A 21115-nucleotide genomic window follows, 5' to 3' on the forward strand; every position below is an offset into this window, starting at 1 on the left:
TTCTCATTTTAATTTCTGTCACATATACAGAGTTATATTAAAAATACATAGAATATAACCTTTATAATAATTATACATAATTATTAAAAATTATTGGATGCTATTTGCCACCTGATTTACTTGTAACTATCACTCATTTACTCATTCCTTAAACAAATAGTTAATTAACACAACTGTGTTTCACACTCAGGACTTCTAGATGAATAAGATACAGTTATTCATTAGCATAATGATCAAGAAAGAATTCCATTATTATTTTCTCCCATCCCCCCAAAAAGCATCTCTCCCTAGCATACTCTTAATTATTAAGGAAAAAGGAAAGAAGACTTAGCAGATCCCTTTATAGGAGCAGAACTACTTACTATATGCCTTCTCTATCCTCCTGTGCCATCAGAATCCCTATCCTTTGGCAAAAAGTAACAATTACTAATACCTCTCTAAGGAAATTCTTGGCATATCCCTTAGGGATATACATGTAATGACCACGATTGAAGGCTTACAATTCCAGGACAGGGGTCCTTTACCTCAACTGGATAGTATAACCAGTTTAAGCAAAGAATCCAGAAGGAGAATAAAAAGAAAATCAAAGCATATGCCAAAAGAAAAAGAACCAAGAAGTTTTTGTTAGTGTACGAATTCCTAACTGAAAATGTCAAAACTGGAATCACTAATAGAGCATGTTTATTTAACCTATAAACTTACTTATATAGGACCTACATTATCAGATATATGACTTAAAGTATAGAATTTGGTCTTTTAAATACCACCATTCTTTCCATTTATTTCTGAGAAACATTTCCTTCATTATTCTGCTTCTATTTCTAGAAGTTATCCTCAGCTTGTACCTACTGTTGTGGCCAAGGTAGTTATTTATGGTCTGTTCTAACCGGTCAGTGCCTGGATCATACCAGTTGTTAAATATTGTGGCCATTGCCCCTGCTTTGCACTCCCTTTTTTATCCCATTATAGTTTGTTAAAATTTGTCTCCTAAGTCACTTGTAGAAAACTAGCATTATATTAAAGATCAATTTAACCTAATAGGAGAGGAAGATGGAAGAATTTGGTTAGGAACATTAAATTTTTTCTTATTCCCAGGCTTTCACAGATTACACGGCAGAAATATTCAAATGACTATGACCCCATGACAGTTTACATACCAGCTAGAGAAACATGGACAAGCATGTTTTCGATTATTACAGAAATAAGCAGTTTAGGGTCTTGTCTGTTTCTGTGATATAAAAGGACTGAATAGTTCCCCATGGTGAGGTACTGAATACTTACTCCATTTCCTGAACAAACAGTGCCTTCTTTAGTGCTTAAACAAGTACTAAAGTTGAAGGAAGCCACAGGAAGACACCTGTGTTCTAAGCACATCATTTGGGGACCACAAGGTGTCCCATCTTCCACATAGCCAAGGTCTACATCTTCATCAAGCTTAACATGCCCACCACTAAAAATAAATTGAGAGCAAAAAGAAAATGGGATTCCGTGAATTCACATTCATCTTGAGAACATGCTTAAAAACTTAAAAGTAGGCAATATCACTTTCTCTATTTTCTCTTTATTCTCTAATAAAAACAGTAGCATAGACATTTTCAACCTCTAAATGGAGACAGCAATTGAACCTTTTGATCTAATTCCTTTCAGAGATATTGATATATCTTAGAATTTAAACATAATTATTATAACAAGGGCCTGAATTGAAATGGCTTTATCATTTTGCCTTGGCTATCATGTACAAGTCAAGTAAGCCATTATTACTAGTATTTGACTTGATAAATAAGTAGGTTTCAAGGTGTCAAATATATTTCAAACAAGGATGCAAATTTTTGGTTTGGTTTACATTTCCCAAAAAAGATTGTTCTATTAACAAATTACAGCTGACCTTTGAACAACGTGGGGGTTCGGGGTGCCACCCCTCCCCGCAGTCGGAAATCCAAGTTCCATGTCCACAGATTCAACCCATGGGGAGTTGTGTAGTGCTGTAGCATATATTTATTGAAAAAACATCCACATAAAAGTGGACCCTCATAGTTCAAACCAATGTTGTTCAAGGGTCAACTGTGTATTTGAGAAGACTATACTACTGCAACAGCTATTTAAAATAGCAAGCCCACATATTATGCAGGAATAAAAAATAAACAGGATAAAAATAAATTAATTAAATAAACAGGATGGGAACTGAAAATGTATATTCATAATCAATTTATTCATCTGGTACCATGTCAGTGCTACTATAAAAATCTCCATTCTTTTTATTTTTACCAAAATTATGCATGCACATAGTTTTAAGAGATAGTTTGGTTTTTAAAACGCAATAAAGCGATCCACTGCCCCCTACTGCTCCGTATATCCCTCCCTGAAGGAAACCAGTTTCTACTCTTAATTGACTCATTTGTTTTTTATGTACATATCTTTAAATAATGAGTTTGCATCACTATTTTTAATTTTTCCATTTTAAGTATTATCAATTGACTTCCCTCTATGGAATTTGAGAATTCATCTCTCCCCTACCTTCCATCACATATGTTGTTGATCGATAGTTAAATCAATAACAAATTGTGCATTATTATGATTATGTAAATGTTATTTAGTTGAGTGATATAGTACGCCATAATTAAACCCCTTTCTTTTCCTTGTACAACTTTTTGTTTTCCCTCAGATTAGCCAAGTCTCTTATTTGTTTGTTGAAGTATCACTACCTCAAAATTAGTCCAATTCTGCTGTCAAAATCTCCACTTAAGATGTGCCTGAACATCAGTTCACCTTCCTGAAATAATCTCTCCTGGAGTTTCCACCTGAAGTTTCCTCTGCTCCTATCTGATTTGGTTGGCTCCTGTAAATGGCTCAGAGCTGGACATCTTGGATTTCCCCTCACGATTCATTGGAGGATTGCCATATCTCTCTCCATGGTGAGTATCTTGTTTCCTAAATTCCCTGTGTTTCTTTCTTAGTTTACTTCTTCATTTTGGTGGAGCACAATTTCTAATAGCTTCCTGAGAAAGGACATACAGGAGTAAACTCGGGGGAAACTTGCATATTTAAATGTGACTTTATTTTCTACCCTCACACTTGATTCATATTTTGCCTGGGTACAGAATTCCAGTTTGGAAATCATTTTCTCCATTGTCTTCTGGATCCCAGGGCTCTTGTTGATAGACCCTAAACCATTCTAATGCCTGATCCTTTCTTTCTTTCCTCTCTGGAAACAGTTGGGATCTTTTTCTTTGTCCTAAGGTTCTGAAATTTCCTAACGATAAGTTTTGATGTGTCTCTAATTTCGCTCATTGCACCTTGCACTTGGTGAGCCTGGCAATATGGAAATTCAAGTCCAGCAGTTCTAGATAATGCTCTTGGAGGTACTAATTGCTAATTTCCTCCCTGCTGTTTTCTCTGTTCTTTATTATTTCTATTCCAAAATGGTGAGCTTTGCTCTATGTTCCCTTTCTTTGCCTCTTTGCCCTATTTTCTGGGAGATAATTTCAACTATTGAGTTTAATTTCTGCCATCGTGTTTTTAATTTCCAACAGCCTTTCTTTTCTTTTCTTAATGTTCCTCATTTTTAAAAATCACACTCTATTCTTGTTTCATGATAGAAATGTCCTATCTCTCATAAATGTTGAGAGCTGGTTGCTGTATTTTCTGTTGTTTGTTTCTCTCTCTTCCTCTCTCTCTCTTTTTTCATGTTAGAGTCTTTCTTCACAAATCTGATAATCTGCTCATGTTTGAGTTGGGGAACCAGACAGATGATTAGAAATTCTAGGACTTTCTGACCGAATACCAATGAGGCTGGACCACTTCTATACAAATCTGATATTGATATTTCCTGCTGTCCTTCAGTTTGGAAACCTTCTGTTTTATTTTTTGCAGACTGTAAAGCTCAAATCTTTCATGGGAGGGTGAGCAACCCCCAGTTTAGCTGAGTCAGGGAAGTAATCTGTGGATCTAGCAGCTTCTCTAACAGACTTCACCTATCTTCTTTATTTTAGCTCCTTTCCCAATCTCCAACTCCTTTACTCCCTCTTCCAGAAGTAGATGACACTGCCCATTTTTGAGCCTTTCGGGACTGACAGTATGTATTGGGTTATTTCTTGGTTTTCCCCATTACTGACTTAGGACTTCAGCTTTCTTAGTTTTTGTTTGTTTGTTTGTTGTTGTTGTTTATCTATTTTATTTTATTTTTATTTTTAATTTTTATTGCTGTACAGTTGATTTACAATGTTGTGTTAGTGTACAGCAAAGTGAATCAGTTATACATATACATATATCCACTCTTTTTTAGATTCTTTTCCCATATGGGCCATTACAGAGTACTGAGTAGAGTTCTCTGTGCTGTACAGTAGGTTCTTATTAGTTCTCTATTTTATATATATAGTAGCATGTATATGTCAACCCCAGTCTCCCAATTTATCCCTCCTCTCCCTCTTACCCCCTGGTAACCATAAGTTTGTTTTCTACATCTGTGACTGTACTTCTGTTTTGCAAATAAGTTCATTTGTACCCTTTTTTGAGATTCCACATAGAAGCGATATCATATATTCGTCTTTCTTAGTTTTGATAATCATCTACCACACATCTGTTTCCTCTCCACGTTCCAAAATTTTGTTGCTGTTGTTTCCCCTCCCTTTCTCTGCTTCCCTGTGGATACATGAATTCTAAAAGAGATCCATTTGGTGTCATTTTAGTGGGATTTCAGAAGGGAGCAAAAGAAGATGCATATATTTAATCTACTGATTTTACCCAGAAATCCTCTTTCATTTCCCTTAGTAAGAATGAAATGCAAACTAAACCCTGCAAGATTTTACTGACCAGTTAAACATAACTCTAGCCACCATATAACATTCCGCAGTCAACTAATTCTCTTCTTTTCATATCTTTTCTGTCAGGATTTCCTTAATCACCTCTATGGACTAGAGTCCATTTCATCTTACTAACATACACATGGACTGAAAACAGAAGTAATCCTAAGCTACATTCCTGGGAAATAAGATGACTAATGTTCTCATAGAATGGTTAGATCATTACCTGCAGTTTAATGTTCTTGCCTGCTGTACAACTAAAGTAGATGTGATTTCACCATCGAGTTCTCCAAGCCTCGGGATATTACCAATGTTCGTACACAAAAGGTAACCACAAAGCACATCCCTGTGTCAAAAAAGTATGAAGTATTTACTTTATTTCTTTCTCCAAAGACATAACAAACCCTGTAAAGTTAGAACAATAATCTTATCTAATTTTAGCATTTGTTTTTTATCAACGATACTATTTCCTCAAATTATAAGCAAAATAAAATGAGCTCAAATTAGTTTACCCCTGCTTTAAAAAGTGTCTTCTCTGAAACTCTCGTTGGTGCACCAAAATCCCAACTGTGTTCTAGCCTTTCCTTTATTGTCCATTTAGTATTTATCTAAAGGAAATTACCCATGAAATAGACTTTTTTTATATCCGAATCTCTTTCCCCATAACACATCACTGGATATACTAAAACATTTATAAAAATATTTGATAAGTGAATCAATAATCTTTGGATGAGTATTCTTTTAGAATACAGTGCTTTCTTCAACCTGTGGCACCAGAATTAAAGAAGAGATTGTACGTTTCATATACTTTGTAGATTCTCAACCACATAGGCTCATGATCCCTTTTTCAATATATGTCACTACTCCCCCAGCTATCACATACAATTCTAGTTTAACTTGTAAAATATTTTCATTTGTGTTAAATACTATCTTACTTAGTCTCTATATTTAACACATTTTAATTGTTAATATAATAATGATAAACACATGTTCTAATAAATATCTTACAAAGACTGATTAGCAGGCCAGCAAGACTATATATGGAAATATTAGGCTTTCTCAGATAGAAAAAGAGAAAAATTAAGACTTGTATGTATCACCAACATAGAAAAATATGTATTATTTCTTTCTTGAAAAATATTTTTTAAAAGTTATATCATCATTTTATTATATCTATCATAAATGAAAATGCTTTCTTAACACAGAAGAGATATGCATTCAACATTTTTTTGTTGGAGTTTACTAAATACTTTAGGATATATAAAAAAATTAGACATGATTTTTATCCCCAAGGAAATTATACTCTGGATGAGAAGAGAAATCATATACATTAAACAATTATAGAACATAGAGTTGGCAAAAAGGGCCATAAAAATAGTACAAAGGGCTGTGGGAGTTCAGTGGAGAATAGGGAGAAGATTTATTTCCAGAGCAGATCCAGAAATAATTTACAGAGAGAGCATTGTCCAAGCGGGGCTTTGAGGATGGCTAAATTTTTGGCTGGTAATGGAGTGAGTATAGAGGGTGCTTCCTAAGGAATGAATAGCACAAGCACAGGCATGGAGGTAGGACAATAAAATGTATTAGAAATGGCCAGGTTTGCTAGACTTTGGAAGAGCAGAAAAAACAAAATATGTAGGTTGAGGCCAAATTGAGGAAGAGGTACAGAGCCAAGCTAAGGTTCTATTTTGTTTGTTAAGCAAGACAGTATGACATTCAGCAAAGTGGTTAAGAGGGAGTTCTAAAATCAGACTGCTGGAATTCTAATTCTGCTTCTGTTATATCCTGGTTACATGACCTTGGTCAAATTAATTAACTGTGTCTCAGTTTCCTCCTCCATAAAACAGGGCAAACTGCCATAAAGATTAGACAATATAGCTTATGTAAAGTGTAATACAGTGCTTAACACATAGTGTGCATTCAATAGATGTTGGGTATTATTCTTACTATTAATTAGGTATGTGGAACCAGTGAGATTTGAACAAAGAATTTTTGACATGGTCAAAAAGATTCAGGAAAAGATTATTCTGATGGGAGCATGCTAGAGACTGCTGGCACAGAAAACTAGTAACAGGCTTTTGTAATAGTTGAAGAGTTGATATAGGTCTTAGTTGGGGTAATACAATAGAAATAGAAATGAAGGGATGAATTAAAGACAAAGGGTGGAGGAGTAAAAGAGAATAATGAACATGATTTGGCATTTGGACAAGGAGCCAGAGGGAAGGTGGCATCAGGGATCACCCTGAGGCTTCTAAACAGAAGGACAGTGAGATATTAAGACCTTTGGCAAAAAGAGTCCTTTATAAAAGTCAGAGCCAGTTAATTCAATCTATCAGCACTGAGGACATATTCTGTTGGCTTTAACTTTTGTTGCCTTTGAGATGCTGACAGGTGTCTTCTAGGTGAGAAAGTCCTGAGGCAGCTATAGGCATGGCCTGAGCCTTAGGGGAGAGGTCAGAGCGTGTGTTAAGATTTGGGAGCTTTCTGCAAAGATGATGCTGGAACTGTGGGAAGAGATGAGGTGAAGAGAATGCTTTACAGGATGCAGAAAACAGGAAAGTCCTGGTCGCTCAAAAAGTAGTGCCTGCAACTGAGGTATAAACTCTAGCTAATTTCTCCATCTCACCGTTTGTTGCACTGTATCCATGTGTCTTTGTCTTTCCCACAGTTACCCTTCTCGGTGCCTTCAATATTCAGTTTCTCATAGCAGTATTTGTCTGATGCTGTCACCTCTGAAGCAGAAGAGAGTTTTCTATCAGTGAGAGTTACACCACATGAGTTGTTCAGCATGTTTGCAGTAAGGGGAAAACACCCACGAAGGACTCTCCTTCACTACAATGTTATCAATTCCAAAAACTGTAGCTATGGTTCACAAGAGTTCCCTCTACCAAAAGCATCCATCACTCAGGTACATTTTTCACAATTGCTCCTTTGAAACTTGGAAAACAAATCTATTTAGATCTTTGATAGGACTCAGGCTATAGGTTCTCAGAACAACACCCCTCAGAGTTTGGCCAATAATTAGGGGAAGATGCTACCAAATGTTTCACTGAATAAATACTCAATGCTTTAATCTCAGTGCCAAATATAAAGCACGAATTTCTCACTCAGCAACTTTTATGAATCATAAAGACAATTTTATTAAAAGAGTGATGCACTATAATTAAAGATTCAAGAAACAGCAGTATTTCCACCTTGTTTATTAATTCTTAACAGCTATCGAAAAATGTTACTCTACTTTTAAACAAACTTGAATTCCGGTTAAATCTCTGAAAGTCAAATAACATTTTTAAGTCATGTCAGCATCTTTGTCAGGATTATTTTTGCTAAAGCCAAGGTTGATAGATGGAGCCATCCAAGAGTTAGATCAAAACAACTTTTTTTTTTTTTTTAATTTATTTTTGGCTGTGTTGGGTGTTTGTTGCTGCACGCGGGCTTTCTCTAGTTGCGGCGAGCGGGGGCTACTCTTCGTTGCGGTGCGCGGGCTTCTCATTGCGGTGGCTTCTCTTGGTGCGGAGCACGGGCTCTCGGCGCGCGGGCTTCAGGAGTTGCAGCACGTGGGCTCAGTAGTTGTGGCTTGCAGGCTCTAGAGCGCAGGCTCAGTAGTTGTGGCACACGGGCTTAGTTGCTCCGCGGCATGTGGGATCTTCCTGGACCAGGGCTCGAACCCGCGTCCCCTGCCTTGGCAGGCGGATTCTTAACCACTGCGCCACCAGGGAAGCCCCAAAACAACTTTTGCAAACTAATCAAAGATGACTGTCGGTATGTATATATAGATATATTTTAAACTAATTATATTGGTAGTTTCTTTTCCTACTTTTTGCTGTCAGCCACTAATTTTTCTTAAGGGGAAGAAGCAAAAACCGTATTTCTTTGTCCAGGGCATAAACCTACATAACTAAATTTTTCTCCCATCCCCATGTTTCTCTAGTTGTTCCAAAGAGTGCAAACACTTCCCCTCCCAAAAGGATTATAGCCACTGTTTGTGACAATTAAGGATTATCATTATCTTTATAGCTTGCTTTCTAATACAAATCATCTTCTGGAAGAGTTTAAAACAAAAACTGCTTTCAAAAGGGCCAGTAATAACTTCTGGAAAATATATCACATTTAAATATACATTCAAGTTAAATATATTTTAGATATAAATGTTATATGTTTCCCTCTGAAAATCTGATGAATTTTGAAAGAAATAACATTAAAATTTCTTTATGATATGGCAGAGTTACCTCAGCAGAAATTCACCTATAACTAGGAAAACCAGTTGGAGTTTAAGAAAGAGAGTTAAGGAAGAAAAAGCAATTCTAGCTAAAATGCTACAGTTCTTATCCAAGGGTGCCCTATCCAGGGTCCATGTCCATTCCATGTGGTTGATGGGTTTTGCCTAAGGATACTAAGGACAGCATAAGAGGAGCTAAAACCCAGGTTTGCTCTATTCTCCGAGCTGCATGCACTAGAGTGGACTTTACCTGCCTGGCAGCAAAGGCACTTTCTGTCCAAAGACACTGCCAGGTAGCCAAGAGGTATGGAGCTGTGTCTTCTCAAAGAAGGTGCTTTTCTCTAATTTCCACAAAAGTGTCCCTGCAAAGACCTGCAGTGGCTTTGAAAATCCCCTAGTCATAAAGTACTTGAAAAATTATTTCCAGCTCACATGTCTTTGGGCCAGATACCATACTCTGAAAAGGATCCACCCATACTATTTACTCACTTTGCCCCCAGATGTATTTGCATTGTCTATCCCTGGTTTTACATCTTCCTCCGAAGCAAATTCCCTAAAATGGAAAAGCATACCCATTAGCAACACGATGTCCCCTTCTGTTAGATAACTGAAAAAGTAAATATGACTAGCAATACTAGTAGATGAGTATTAACAAAGGCCTTTTATCTTCAGAGTTGATTACAAAACGTTTAATATGATCTTCCTACTTTGATAAGACTTCAGTATTTCTTTCAAGCTGGTACACATGAAACATTTAGGTAAAGATGGAGTAACTTACCTGGACACCATCACATGAATAACCATCCATCTTATGAATATTGGGGGCACACTAGGAAGAGAAAACAGAAGTATGAACCAAATGCATAGCAAAATATCAAGATGAGCTAATCCCTTTATAAATATTTTCATTTTAAAAATAAAGTCTGATAATATAGGATAGTCTCCCAAACCATCTGAAAATAAAAACAAACAAGATCAAGAGAAATCAAAAGGAAATGTAACAATTGCTGCACTTTCCCCTAAAAATATGGATCTACCAGAGGCAAAAGTAGTTGATTTGTAAATCCTTATTTACAAATAAAAAGAACTGACAGCAATGACTCAGCTAACTTACACAGACACACTATTCCTCAGAGCAAGAAAAACAAGAGCACAAGACAAAAGCAAGGAAGATGACAACAGATGGAGCAACAGGTATGGTTTCCTCTTTTTCACCATGAGAAGTAACATCGCCCTTACACTTAAAATGACTCTCAAGCAAAGGTCTATCCTGGACATGTTAGAAAAAGACATGCTTTATAGCCCACCCACCCCCTTTTCTTTCCTTATAACAATTGCAGAAAAGACTGCAAAGCATTCTTATGTGGATAGAAACAGAGTGTAATTTTTAAATTTATTATACCTCTTTTCTAGCATTATAGTAATTACATACTCATTTGAGAAAAGTTAGAAAATGTAAAAAGGTAAGAAAAATTAAAGACAAAAGTCATTCATTTTCCTACCACCCAAAGACAACTATTTTTTGTATTTTGGTACATTTTTTTCCTCTACCATTTTCTACAAAATGTGATATTTTTAAACATAAGTGTAATCAAGTTATAGATAATGTTTTATATTCTGTTCCAGCCCTTTACTTTCATCATACAAGTTTCCTCACGTCATAATAAACTTTTTTGCAGGTATCATCTTTATAGCTGTAACACATTGCCCTGAGCTAACAAACCATATAATCAATGTACTAAAATATTTAGTTATAATTATCTCCAATTTATGTTGTTACAACCAATGGAACAAGAGCATCTTTGTATGTACATCATTTTCAGATTTAGAATTCTTTTAAAATCCCTGCTTATCATATAATCACATTTCAAAGAAGTTGCTCTAATATACTTTCATTCCCAGAGCCCATTCACTGTATTTCCATCATCACTAGGTGTTAGCTTAGAAACATAATGCTAATTAGATAGTAGGAAAGGAAAGTACTTTTACACAAAAGATCTTTAATCTCTTAGGATGACTACCTTTAAAATAAAGCATTTTTAATGGTTAAAGTAGATATACCACTACTGAATCCCTCTTCTCTAGAGAAAAAAAGATGTGGGCAGTCTTCATTTTACATGGATTTCACTCACACTGGAGCATGAATTTCACTCACCGTGGTTTTGTTAAACAACACCAGTACCCCAAGGACACAGTTCCAATTTCAGTTACCACAGTAGATTAACTGTGAGTTATTGCATGAAGTACAAACTTTGCTACTAGCTCTTCAGTCCACTGATCACTAGGTAAACAAGAGATGCCCATCACAGTCAATGGCCCATCTAGTCACTTCTTTCAAAGTCTGTCGGTGATTGGTCGCTGAGCATCTGTTCATTCAGTTCATGCACAGACAACAAAGAATGTAGCTTGTTACCTCTCTCTCTCTGGGTGATACCATGTGCCACCTTACAAAATAGAATAGTTGAAAGAGGAAACTGGCCAACAAAGATGAAAGTGCACCAAAGAAATGAAAAGTGATGACATTGGAAGAGAAATTCAAGTCAAATGTAAATGGTGTGATAGAAAAAAATCACTATGGGAATGGAATGTTGATACCGCTGTTCAGCAAAAAACTTCCCATTTACCACTTCACATCTCTTGGAGATATTTCAGGACATTGAAAGCACAAAGGATAAAATGTCAAAAGCTGATACAAACTTAGAAAGGAGTGTGGCAATTCAACAAGGCATAGAAAAGATGCTCACCATGTGTCATAAGGTATATGACCAGGAGATGGCAAGCACAGCTCAAACTACTCTTGGTAAGTTTTTTAACAAAGAAATAAAATACTATAATTTTCAGTGTTTCTGTTTTAATTTAATATGCTAAATAAATGTTAGTTTATTTTTTTCGCTTCCCTATTCATTTAAGACCAACAGTAAGAGAGTATTTAATCATCTGATTTTTTTTTTTTTTTTTTAAAGCAGAATCTGAATCAGTTGGTTTGGGACTGGGCCTGAGATTCTGCATTTTTTTTAACATTTATTTATTTATTTATATTTGGCTGTGTTGTGTCTTCGCTTCTGTGCGAGGGCTTTCTCTAGTTGTGGCAAGCGGGGGCCACTCTTCATCGTGGTGCGCGGGCCTCTCACTATCGCGGCCTCTCTTGTTGCGGAGCACAGGCTCCAGACGCGCAGGCTCAGTAATTTTGGCTCACGGGCCCAGCCGCTCCGCGGCATGTGGGATCCTCCCAGACCAGGGCTCGAACCTGTGACCCCTGCATTGGCAGGCAGACTCTCAACCACTGCGCCACCAGGGAAGCCCCCCATCTGATATTTTTTAAAGATCGCAGAACAACTATAACTTTTTCCATTGATTACTATAATAACTTTACATGGTTTCAGCTTGCATGGTCATTTGTGGTCCTGCACTAATATGCAAAGTAAGGACTGCCTATATACATGTACACTGAAATCTGTGAACCCCTGCCAAAGTTTATCAACTTCCCTATCTTCCCTATTGACAACTAAATGATATTAAATTCAAGAGCAGCTATTAGTGGCAAGCTGTGTCAGATAAACAAGAGTTAAGACAAGCCCCTTTTCAGAACCCAATACCCCGTGGGTCTCTCTGCCTTGGCTGACTCCTGCTTCAACCAGCTGAAGAGAAAGAGTCTTTTTGTTTCCTCCTTCACTAGCTAGACAAAAAGCAAATGCCTTTTACACTCTACTTTAAACAAAAACAAAATAGCTAAGGCATGTATGTATACAGTCTTAAGTTAGTTCAACATTAAGACAAAATCACGCCAAACATCTGCTCAAGCTTTGATTACTGAAACTTCAATTCCCAAAAAATTAATAAAAGGAGAGTGAGAGTTGACATGAAAGAGAAACATGAGTATCTTGTCCATTTCCATTTCACCTGGGGTTCAGCACATTAAACATACTCCTACTTTTCCCCCATTGGGTTTAGAGAAATTATTCGTAAATTACCTGGCTTGAATTTCCTGAGCATGTTTCACGAATATCACAGTCATTTACTGCTTCACGGCATACAGTTCCCATAGGCTGAAACTAAAATGAACAAAAATCAATGTGCAAAGCTGTCAAAGGAAAAAAACTCTCACAGTATCATCTTAAAAAAAAGGAAAATGAATATTTTTTGGATAGGAATACCTTAAACTAGTTTAAGATGGAAATCTGTGAAAACCACAGTTACTGCATGAAATGTCAACTTAATTGTTCTCAGAGTTTCTCACATATAAAGTAATTTGCATAGTCATCACACATAAGCCTTACAAGATCTTGTTAAAATAGGATGTGCTTGATGGTACATTTGTACCAGAAGGACAGTCAGTCCAAGTTCTAGTAATTCTTCCTTCCAAATAGCTTTTGGATTTACACTTTACCCTTGTTCTTACTGGCACCTTTATCACATTTTTCTTTTTTACCCCATCAGCCAAGAATTTGGAAGTTACATTTTGGACTGAATTGTAAAAGTGAGATTTTCTGGCAAAGCTATTTCCTCCCATGCTTTCCTTTACCATCTTCTCTCCTGCCTAATTTTTATACAGATCTATAGCTTGGTCTTTTATTCCTTTTTTAATGTTTCTATTATTTGTATTCGTGTATGAGAGTTTTTTTGTCTGTTTTCAACTCAAGTATTTTTTGTAAGTGTGGGAGTTGTACAACTAAATTTTATGCTTGTTGGATTCATAAATTGCAAGAGTATTCAATATAACAAAACAAACAGAGATCTATAAAGCTATCATCCTTCTCCTTCCCTCTTTAATCCCGCTCTCTTTCCTGCTCCAAAATGTTACTATTTGGGGCGGGATCCTTCCATGCTTTTATCTCTGCTCACACAAACATACACAGTATTCGGGACCCCTCCCCACCCATCCACCCACACACGCACATACAACTTTCATCTTCTCTCCCTTGTTCACGACCCTCCAGGCATTTGAGTTTCCTGCTGTCTGTAGAACATGAGCAGCACACTGCCAACTGCAATCAGGAGTTCAACAGATATTTTTCAGAAGATCAGAACAAAACTTGTGTTCGTTCATTCATTCACCAAGTGTTTGCTAGGCACTTAAAATGTGCTAGGGACTCTCTAGCCACTGGAGACTCAGTGGAGAACAAAACACAAGAATCCTGCTGGCAAGGAACTTACATTTCAGTGGGAGTACATAAGCCATAAAAATAAGGAAATAAGCAAGATAAGTTAATTTCATATACTCTGGTTCTCTTCCTCCTTGGGATTGGTGCAAGCTACAATTCTAGAACTTCTGAGGTAGAAGTACGAGCAGATTTAAGGTAGAGTTTATGTGAGAGTGTAAATGTTCAAGAACTGTCAGGAAACTTCTGAAAGAAAGCATAGTAAAGGAGAACTTGTTCTAAGTGCTGGGATAAAGCAGTAAATAAATCAACCCAAATCCCTGCCCTCTTGGAATTTACATACAAATAAAAGGAGAAAAAGAGTAAAGAAGTAAATAACCAATGAGTCCCCAAATTATGGCTTGAGGACAAACTTTGGTTGGCCACCTATTTTTATACATAAAGTTTTATTGGAACACTGCCACACCCATTTACTTCTGTATTTTCGATGGCTGCTTTCAAAGAAAGAGTTGAGTAACTGAAACAGAGACCTTATAACCCACAAAGCCTAAACTATTTGCTATCTGGCCCTTTACAGAAAGTGTTTGCCAACTTTGACTTACAGATACATTATTTTTTTTTTAACATCTTTATTGGAGTATAATTGCTTTACAATGGTGTGTTAGTTTCTGCTTTATAACAAAGTGAATCAGTTATACATATACATATGTTCCCATATCTCTTCCCTCTTGCATCTCCCTCCCTCCTACCCTCCCTATCCCACCCCTCTAGGTGGTCACAAAGCACAGAGCAGATACATTATTATAAATACATACAGAAGAAAACAGAGATATATATGATTTCTCATCTTGTTCTTCCATTCCCTCCTTTCCATTCACTCTTCTGCCTGACTCCTTTAGGGATGAGAGTCGGGGTGTGGGGTAGAGAAAGTGGCAGAAGAGATCTTACTTGACTGGTAAAGTTGTAACTTATATTCTGGGATAGTTAACCCTGCCATTTTATTGTATATTTTAATTTTATTATTTTGTACTTGTTCCTTTCAATGATTATATCACAAAGAGTCTAATTGTATAAATCCAAGAAAAAATAGCATAATTAAATGCATTTTATGGATGGGCAGACTTAAAACACTGAGAATTAAAATAAATGATTGGGGATCCCTGGAAGGCAGCTGGAGAAACTGAGAGAATAAACAGTTGAGGTAGCCAAAATGAAAGAATGTCTGTTTAACATTTGGTTTAATCTTCCTTTTTTAGAGAGTGCTTTCAGAGATCTCTGCCTGTGCTTTGCTTCTCTTAAAACGCTGCCAGAGACACAGTGGTAAAGTGGAAACAACAGAAATTGCTGCCAGCAAATCTGGGATGTAACTGCACATTTATTCCTTACTAGCTGAGTGAGCCTATGCAGGTTATTTCACTTTCTTGAGACTGGCATTGCTCATTGGAAAAATCTGGATAATAATGCCCATCCCAAAAGTGTAGCTATGAGCATTATCTAAGACAGTAGTCTCAACAAGAGGACATTTGGCAATGTCTGAAGACACTGTGGTGTCATGACTTGGAGGGAATGCTGCTGGCAACTAGTAGGTAGAAGTCAGGGATGTTGCTAAATATCCTACAAGACGTAAGACACACCCTCACAATAAAGAACTATCTGGCCAAAAATGTCAACAGTGCCAGGGTTACGAAACCTGGATATAGGATGACATAATTTGAAAGTGCTTAGTACAGTTTCTGGCACACAATAGGGTATTTAATATGATAGGTTCATATTTCACCCTCTCTTAACTCATTAAAGTTAGTCAATCAGCAAATAATCAGTAAGAGAGTGCTGTGCATATTTATTCATTCATTCAACAATTATTTACTGAAGACCTGCACCAATTACAGTGTAAGTGCCTGGCTCTGCCTCCATAAAATGTACAGACCTGAGGGAGAGGAAGATATTGAACCTCAGGAATAATGTAGAATATTGTACCAGATTTTATATGAGAAGAGAAAAAAGATTTCTTTGAGCAAGGTAAGCCCCAAGTAACTGTAGTCTTGATGTAGAGGCTTAAATATTTGGGGGCAGGTATAGGATACTGTTGGGAGGATGAAAACAGACAAGGTGTATAACGATGCATTAAACTCTCATGCACAACACATGAAAGGTGTTTTAATGTCTAAAGGGATTTCTTTTGTTCCCTCAACAGCTAATGCAAGAGATACACCAAGCTGAGCACCAAGAAAGGAAAGATCTATTGAATATCCACTTGGCTTTAAATAAAAGAAACACATCATTCAAAAAATAGTTTCATTTAAATTACATTACATTTTATTTTTATTATTGTTATTACATATATATGATAGCACATTAAATGGTTTCATTTAAAGTGCATGCTCCTCAGAGAGGCAGTAGAGAGAGGACAGACTCTGGGGATTACAAACATTCAGGCCCTAGCTCCTGACTTACTTGGTATAAGACCCAGGGAAAACTACTTAATCACTACAAGCCTCAGTGTTCTCATCTGTTAGATGGGAATAAAAACAGTAACTACTCCTGACAAAGTGTGTGAGGCTCTGTAAAGCACCTGGCATTTAGTCACTCAACATATGTTAGGTCTTACTATTGTTATTTGGTTATATTTACCTAGCCTTAACAATTTAATCAAATATGTCCTCTTTTCTTTCAGCTGGTTATTAATCCACATTTATTTACCTTGCACTTTTTACAACAAAGACCATCACTGCACTGGGAGTCTTGAGTCAAGGTGCATTTCTTACAACACTCTGCTCCTTCAAGGACACATTCCTAAGGAATATAAACATTTGCAAAACGTCAGAGAATGCTGTCATTTTCCTGAAAGTACCAGGATATTTTCTAAAACAAATGTACAGCCTCACAATAAGCATCTTTCTTCCACAAATCTTATGAAATTTCTAGGCATAACACTTGCTCTTCATGTTTCAGTGTGTGAACCTGGAATAACCCCGAACAACCTAAAGAAATCATCCCAACACCCAGAGACTTACTGCCGGGGTCCCACAGTCACACTCCTCTCCAGTTTCAATGAAGCCATTGCCACACTCAGGAGGATCGAGAAGCTGTGGAATGAAAACCAAAAAGGGCACTAAAATGTAGAAAAATCAACACCAAAGACCTTACAAGAGACCACAAGTGCCACACCTACACTTCTGGCCTGTCAGTCATTCCAAAATATATTTTTATTTTCCTAAACTGCAAAGTATGACTTCAGAATTTTAGAACTGGAAACTTTAGAACATAGTGTCTAATATTGTTTCCATTTCATATTTAATCATATTTTCATATATAACATACCTATCAAGCAGGGTCTGATAAGTGTCATCAAAATAAAAGATCATCCAGGCATTGACTAAAACCAAGCCAGATGGACTCCTGAAATTTCATTTCAAAGAGGACGCAAGGGATTTGGAGTCAGACATCTGGATTCAAATTGTGGCTCAGCTACTTATCTTGGGCAAATGGCTTGCCATCTCAGAGCCCAGGTGTCTTCGTATTTAAGACAGGAATAATAATAATATTAGCTTCCCATCTACTTAATGAATTGTTATGAGGATCAAGTTCAATTACCTGTGAAAAGCCCTTTATTAACTGTTATTTCCTTGCGAAACAGAAAGTTATTTCATGGACAATAAGGAAAACATCACAAAAATTAATAAATCCACTGATTTATTTAATACAAAATACAACTCTTCCTATTATGATAGCTCTGCAGAGAACAGCAATAATAATTTGCCCCAGAGATGGAAAAAGTTTTTGGCCTGTACAAGAGTATATTTTGAGACTTTTATATTTTTTAACTTTCTGCTGATTTTATTATCTTTTGAGTATAATTTATCTTATGGTGATAGGTAAAATTAGTAAATAGTAAATAGTTGCTATGTTCCACATATATAATATTCATTCAAAAGTTAATACAAGTTTACATATTATAGAATGGAAGTGAGTACACACCCACATGCGTGCACGCACACACACACACTTTCTTAACTAGAAGGAAAAAACAAGCAAACAAACAAAAAATCAAGAAAGCAACAACAACAACAAAAGTCCCCACCTAACTTCAAATACTCTCTCCTCTCCTACAAAAGAATCAACTCATCTCTAGATTTCATTTTCAGTTGAAAGGATCATAATGAATGAGGCAGCTTTGAAGCCAAAATTAAAACTATCCAGATAAAAAAACACAGTTATTCTCTTACTCTGGGCTCAGAATAATCAATTAGTTTGGTTAAAAGACGTGAATTGTTTTTCATTTACAGAAGCAGGAATTTAGTTCCAATATCCCTTCTGAAGCTTTTGGAGAGAGTCTTAAAATTGTCAATTTGCTTTTCAGTGCAGTATGAAATTTCCTAAATTTCACTGGAGTGAACAGAGAATGAAACCAGGTAAATGATTACAAAGGCAATGCCACGTATCACTGTGATGTAGGGAAGCACTTCATAGTTCACATAATTACCAAGGACAAAACACTCTTCTTTAACATGGGAAGTCTTCCAAATGTATGAAGAAGACCTGTTTTCTAGTCAGTAGCCAGAGGATGCTCTGCAAGCTATAAAAGTCTCTGACAAAGTCTAAGTACAGACCTTCTCCTTTTTAGCAGACTTAGTTTTTATATTGAGAAGTATTATAATTTTGATCGTACTGCTCATTCTGAAAGGCAGTGGTGGGGAGTAAAGAGGGGAGACAGGCCTCCTTTTCTACCAGTATGAATTGTGATTCAGTATCCAAAGGCAGGGGAGGGGGAATGCATCAAGAAAATGAAAAAGAAAGGCAAAGTGAAACCATTTTTGTAAGCTAACCCTGAATCCTCATTGGGCCATATAAAAAGAAAATGGACATTTTTCAGAAAGCAAAACTAATTTCTACCTGCTTTTTATTCCCATCAGAATAACCCCAAATGCCCAAGATTAATTCAACTTAGAAATGCAGATATTTAGTGTATCTAGAATGTGTATATATAAGCTAAGTTGAAAAGCTTTCTTTTATAAGACACAATGAATGAAAATTTGCGTTTACAATACTTTAGAAAGATTAATAACTAATAACTCTGATCACACTTATTACCTTAGAAGGTTTGTTGAAAAGGCAGGCACCACCTCCACTATTCAGGAAGTCATGATACTCTTCAATACTACACTGGGTGAACTTTTTAGGAAGATAATAGCTATAAAAGAGAAGAAAAGCAATAGCTGGGTACAATTTTAGTCTCCCTTGTTTGTAGATTAGTCTTAAAACTGAACATTGTTAACATTGTACATTATTCCTAAAAATAAAAGAATAAATAAATAATAAATTCCACTTATGTATAACATTTGTATTCAATCCGTAAGAGTTTATTCAATAAGCACATTTCTAAATTCTTCATTAGGTGACTAATAGTAACTACGGTTTGCTCATTATCTGCATATCCATTCAAAGGAAACACACCTATAGTACCTGTAATTTCCATCAAAGAGAGTTAGAAATAATTTATTTCACAATGAGTTTTTCCTAAATATTAAACCTGGGCTGGAATCCAAACTGCAGGGCATTCTGCAAAATAACTGACCTATAATCTCCGAACATGTCAAAGTCATGACAGTCAAAGAAAGACTGAGGAATTGTTCCAGATTGAAGAGACCAAAAACTGACTGTGATGCCTGATTCTGAAGCGTTTGCTAAAATGACATTGTAGAAACACAGGGTTGATCTTGAATGAGGGCTAAGAATTATATGATTTTCTTGGTTATATTGTGGTCCTATAGGAAGATGCCTTTGTTTGCAGAAATGCACATAAAGTTAGGTATTTGGAGGTGATAGGCACCATGTAAAAACTTACAATTCAGAGACAAAAAGGTTCTTTGTAACTATTCTTCTAACTCTTCAAGTTTCAGACTGTTTCAAAACACACACACACAAAAAAAAATTATACCCCCCCCAAAATAATCAAGGGTCAATAGAAAAAGAAACCTCGCGATAGAGCAATTTGGAATTATGCATTAAGAATCTTCAGAATGTGAAATATCCTTAAATCTAGTAATTTTACTTTCAGAAATTTTTCTTGAGGAATTGATTTGCTATGTGTGCAGAGATGTCTGAATAAAGATATTTATGGTGGCACAATTTAGAGTAGCAAATAACATGAAAATAATCTAAATGTTCAATAGTAGAAAACTGTTAACTAAACTGTGATATATTAATAAAATAGAATACCATGTAGTTATTAATAATCATGGTAGTGTTAAAGAATGAAGACTCAGAAAAATGCTGACTATATAATGTTAAGTAAAAAATGAATAAACAGTCATATCCAACATAATCCAAATTTTATAAAACAGTAAACATGTAAAGAGAAAAAATACCAAACTACTGGATTTATTTTATTTTATTTTTTAGCCACGCCATGCGGCATGCAGGATCTTAGTTCCTGACCAGGGATCGAACCCATGCCCTGTACAGTGGAAGCGCGGAGTCCTAACCACTGGACCGCTAGCGAAGTCCCAAAACTGCTAGATTTAAGCAGCAGTATTTTAACATTAACCACAGTTATCACCCAATGGTGAGAAAAGAGGTGATACAAATTTTATTTTCTGTATTTTTCAAAAATTATTTTACATTGAGCTTTTTATAAAAGTGAAAACACAATTGCGATAAGAATGTATAGTTTTTATAAAAGTCTCTCCCACTAGCCTGTCCGTTTATATGCCTTCTTCTTCCTAGCATAACGATTAATGCTTAAGTGAACTGACTAATGGAATTTACGATTATTTACCCTAAACTCATTTACCAAGTATTTCATGCCAAACTCTCCAAATAAAGTTGTCTTGGGTTTAAACTGTCTGAACTACTTTACTTCCTTCACTTCATTTTCCTAATAAGTCATAAACTTTATTATTTTACAATTTTCATACATATATTACTCCCTTTTTGCTTTTCAGTGCCTACACTTCAGCCAATGTTTTTATCGCCTTATCTATAATCCATTGTATATA

General features: G+C 36.1%; 1 protein-coding gene across 10 annotated transcripts in view; it reads right to left on the reverse strand.

Annotated features, from left to right (window-relative positions):
• The window catches only part of ADAM22 (ADAM metallopeptidase domain 22), a 236061-nt gene that overhangs the window by 37086 nt on the left and 177860 nt on the right, over positions 1-21115 (reverse strand). For all 10 annotated transcript variants that reach the window (XM_068549168.1, XM_068549159.1, XM_068549158.1 and 7 more), the window contains exons 15-23: positions 19209-19308; positions 17132-17203; positions 16818-16910; positions 12990-13070; positions 9797-9847; positions 9508-9571; positions 7426-7531; positions 5026-5145; positions 1282-1450 (exon numbers count right to left, since the gene is read on the reverse strand). In XM_068549168.1, the coding sequence (XP_068405269.1) occupies positions 1282-1450; positions 5026-5145; positions 7426-7531; positions 9508-9571; positions 9797-9847; positions 12990-13070; positions 16818-16910; positions 17132-17203; positions 19209-19308 (856 nt within the window). The remainder of the gene's footprint in view (positions 1-1281; positions 1451-5025; positions 5146-7425; positions 7532-9507; positions 9572-9796; positions 9848-12989; positions 13071-16817; positions 16911-17131; positions 17204-19208; positions 19309-21115) is intronic.

This window comes from Eschrichtius robustus, chromosome 8, assembly GCF_028021215.1.
Source record: "Eschrichtius robustus isolate mEscRob2 chromosome 8, mEscRob2.pri, whole genome shotgun sequence".
Classification (NCBI taxonomy): Eukaryota; Metazoa; Chordata; class Mammalia; order Artiodactyla; family Eschrichtiidae; genus Eschrichtius; species Eschrichtius robustus.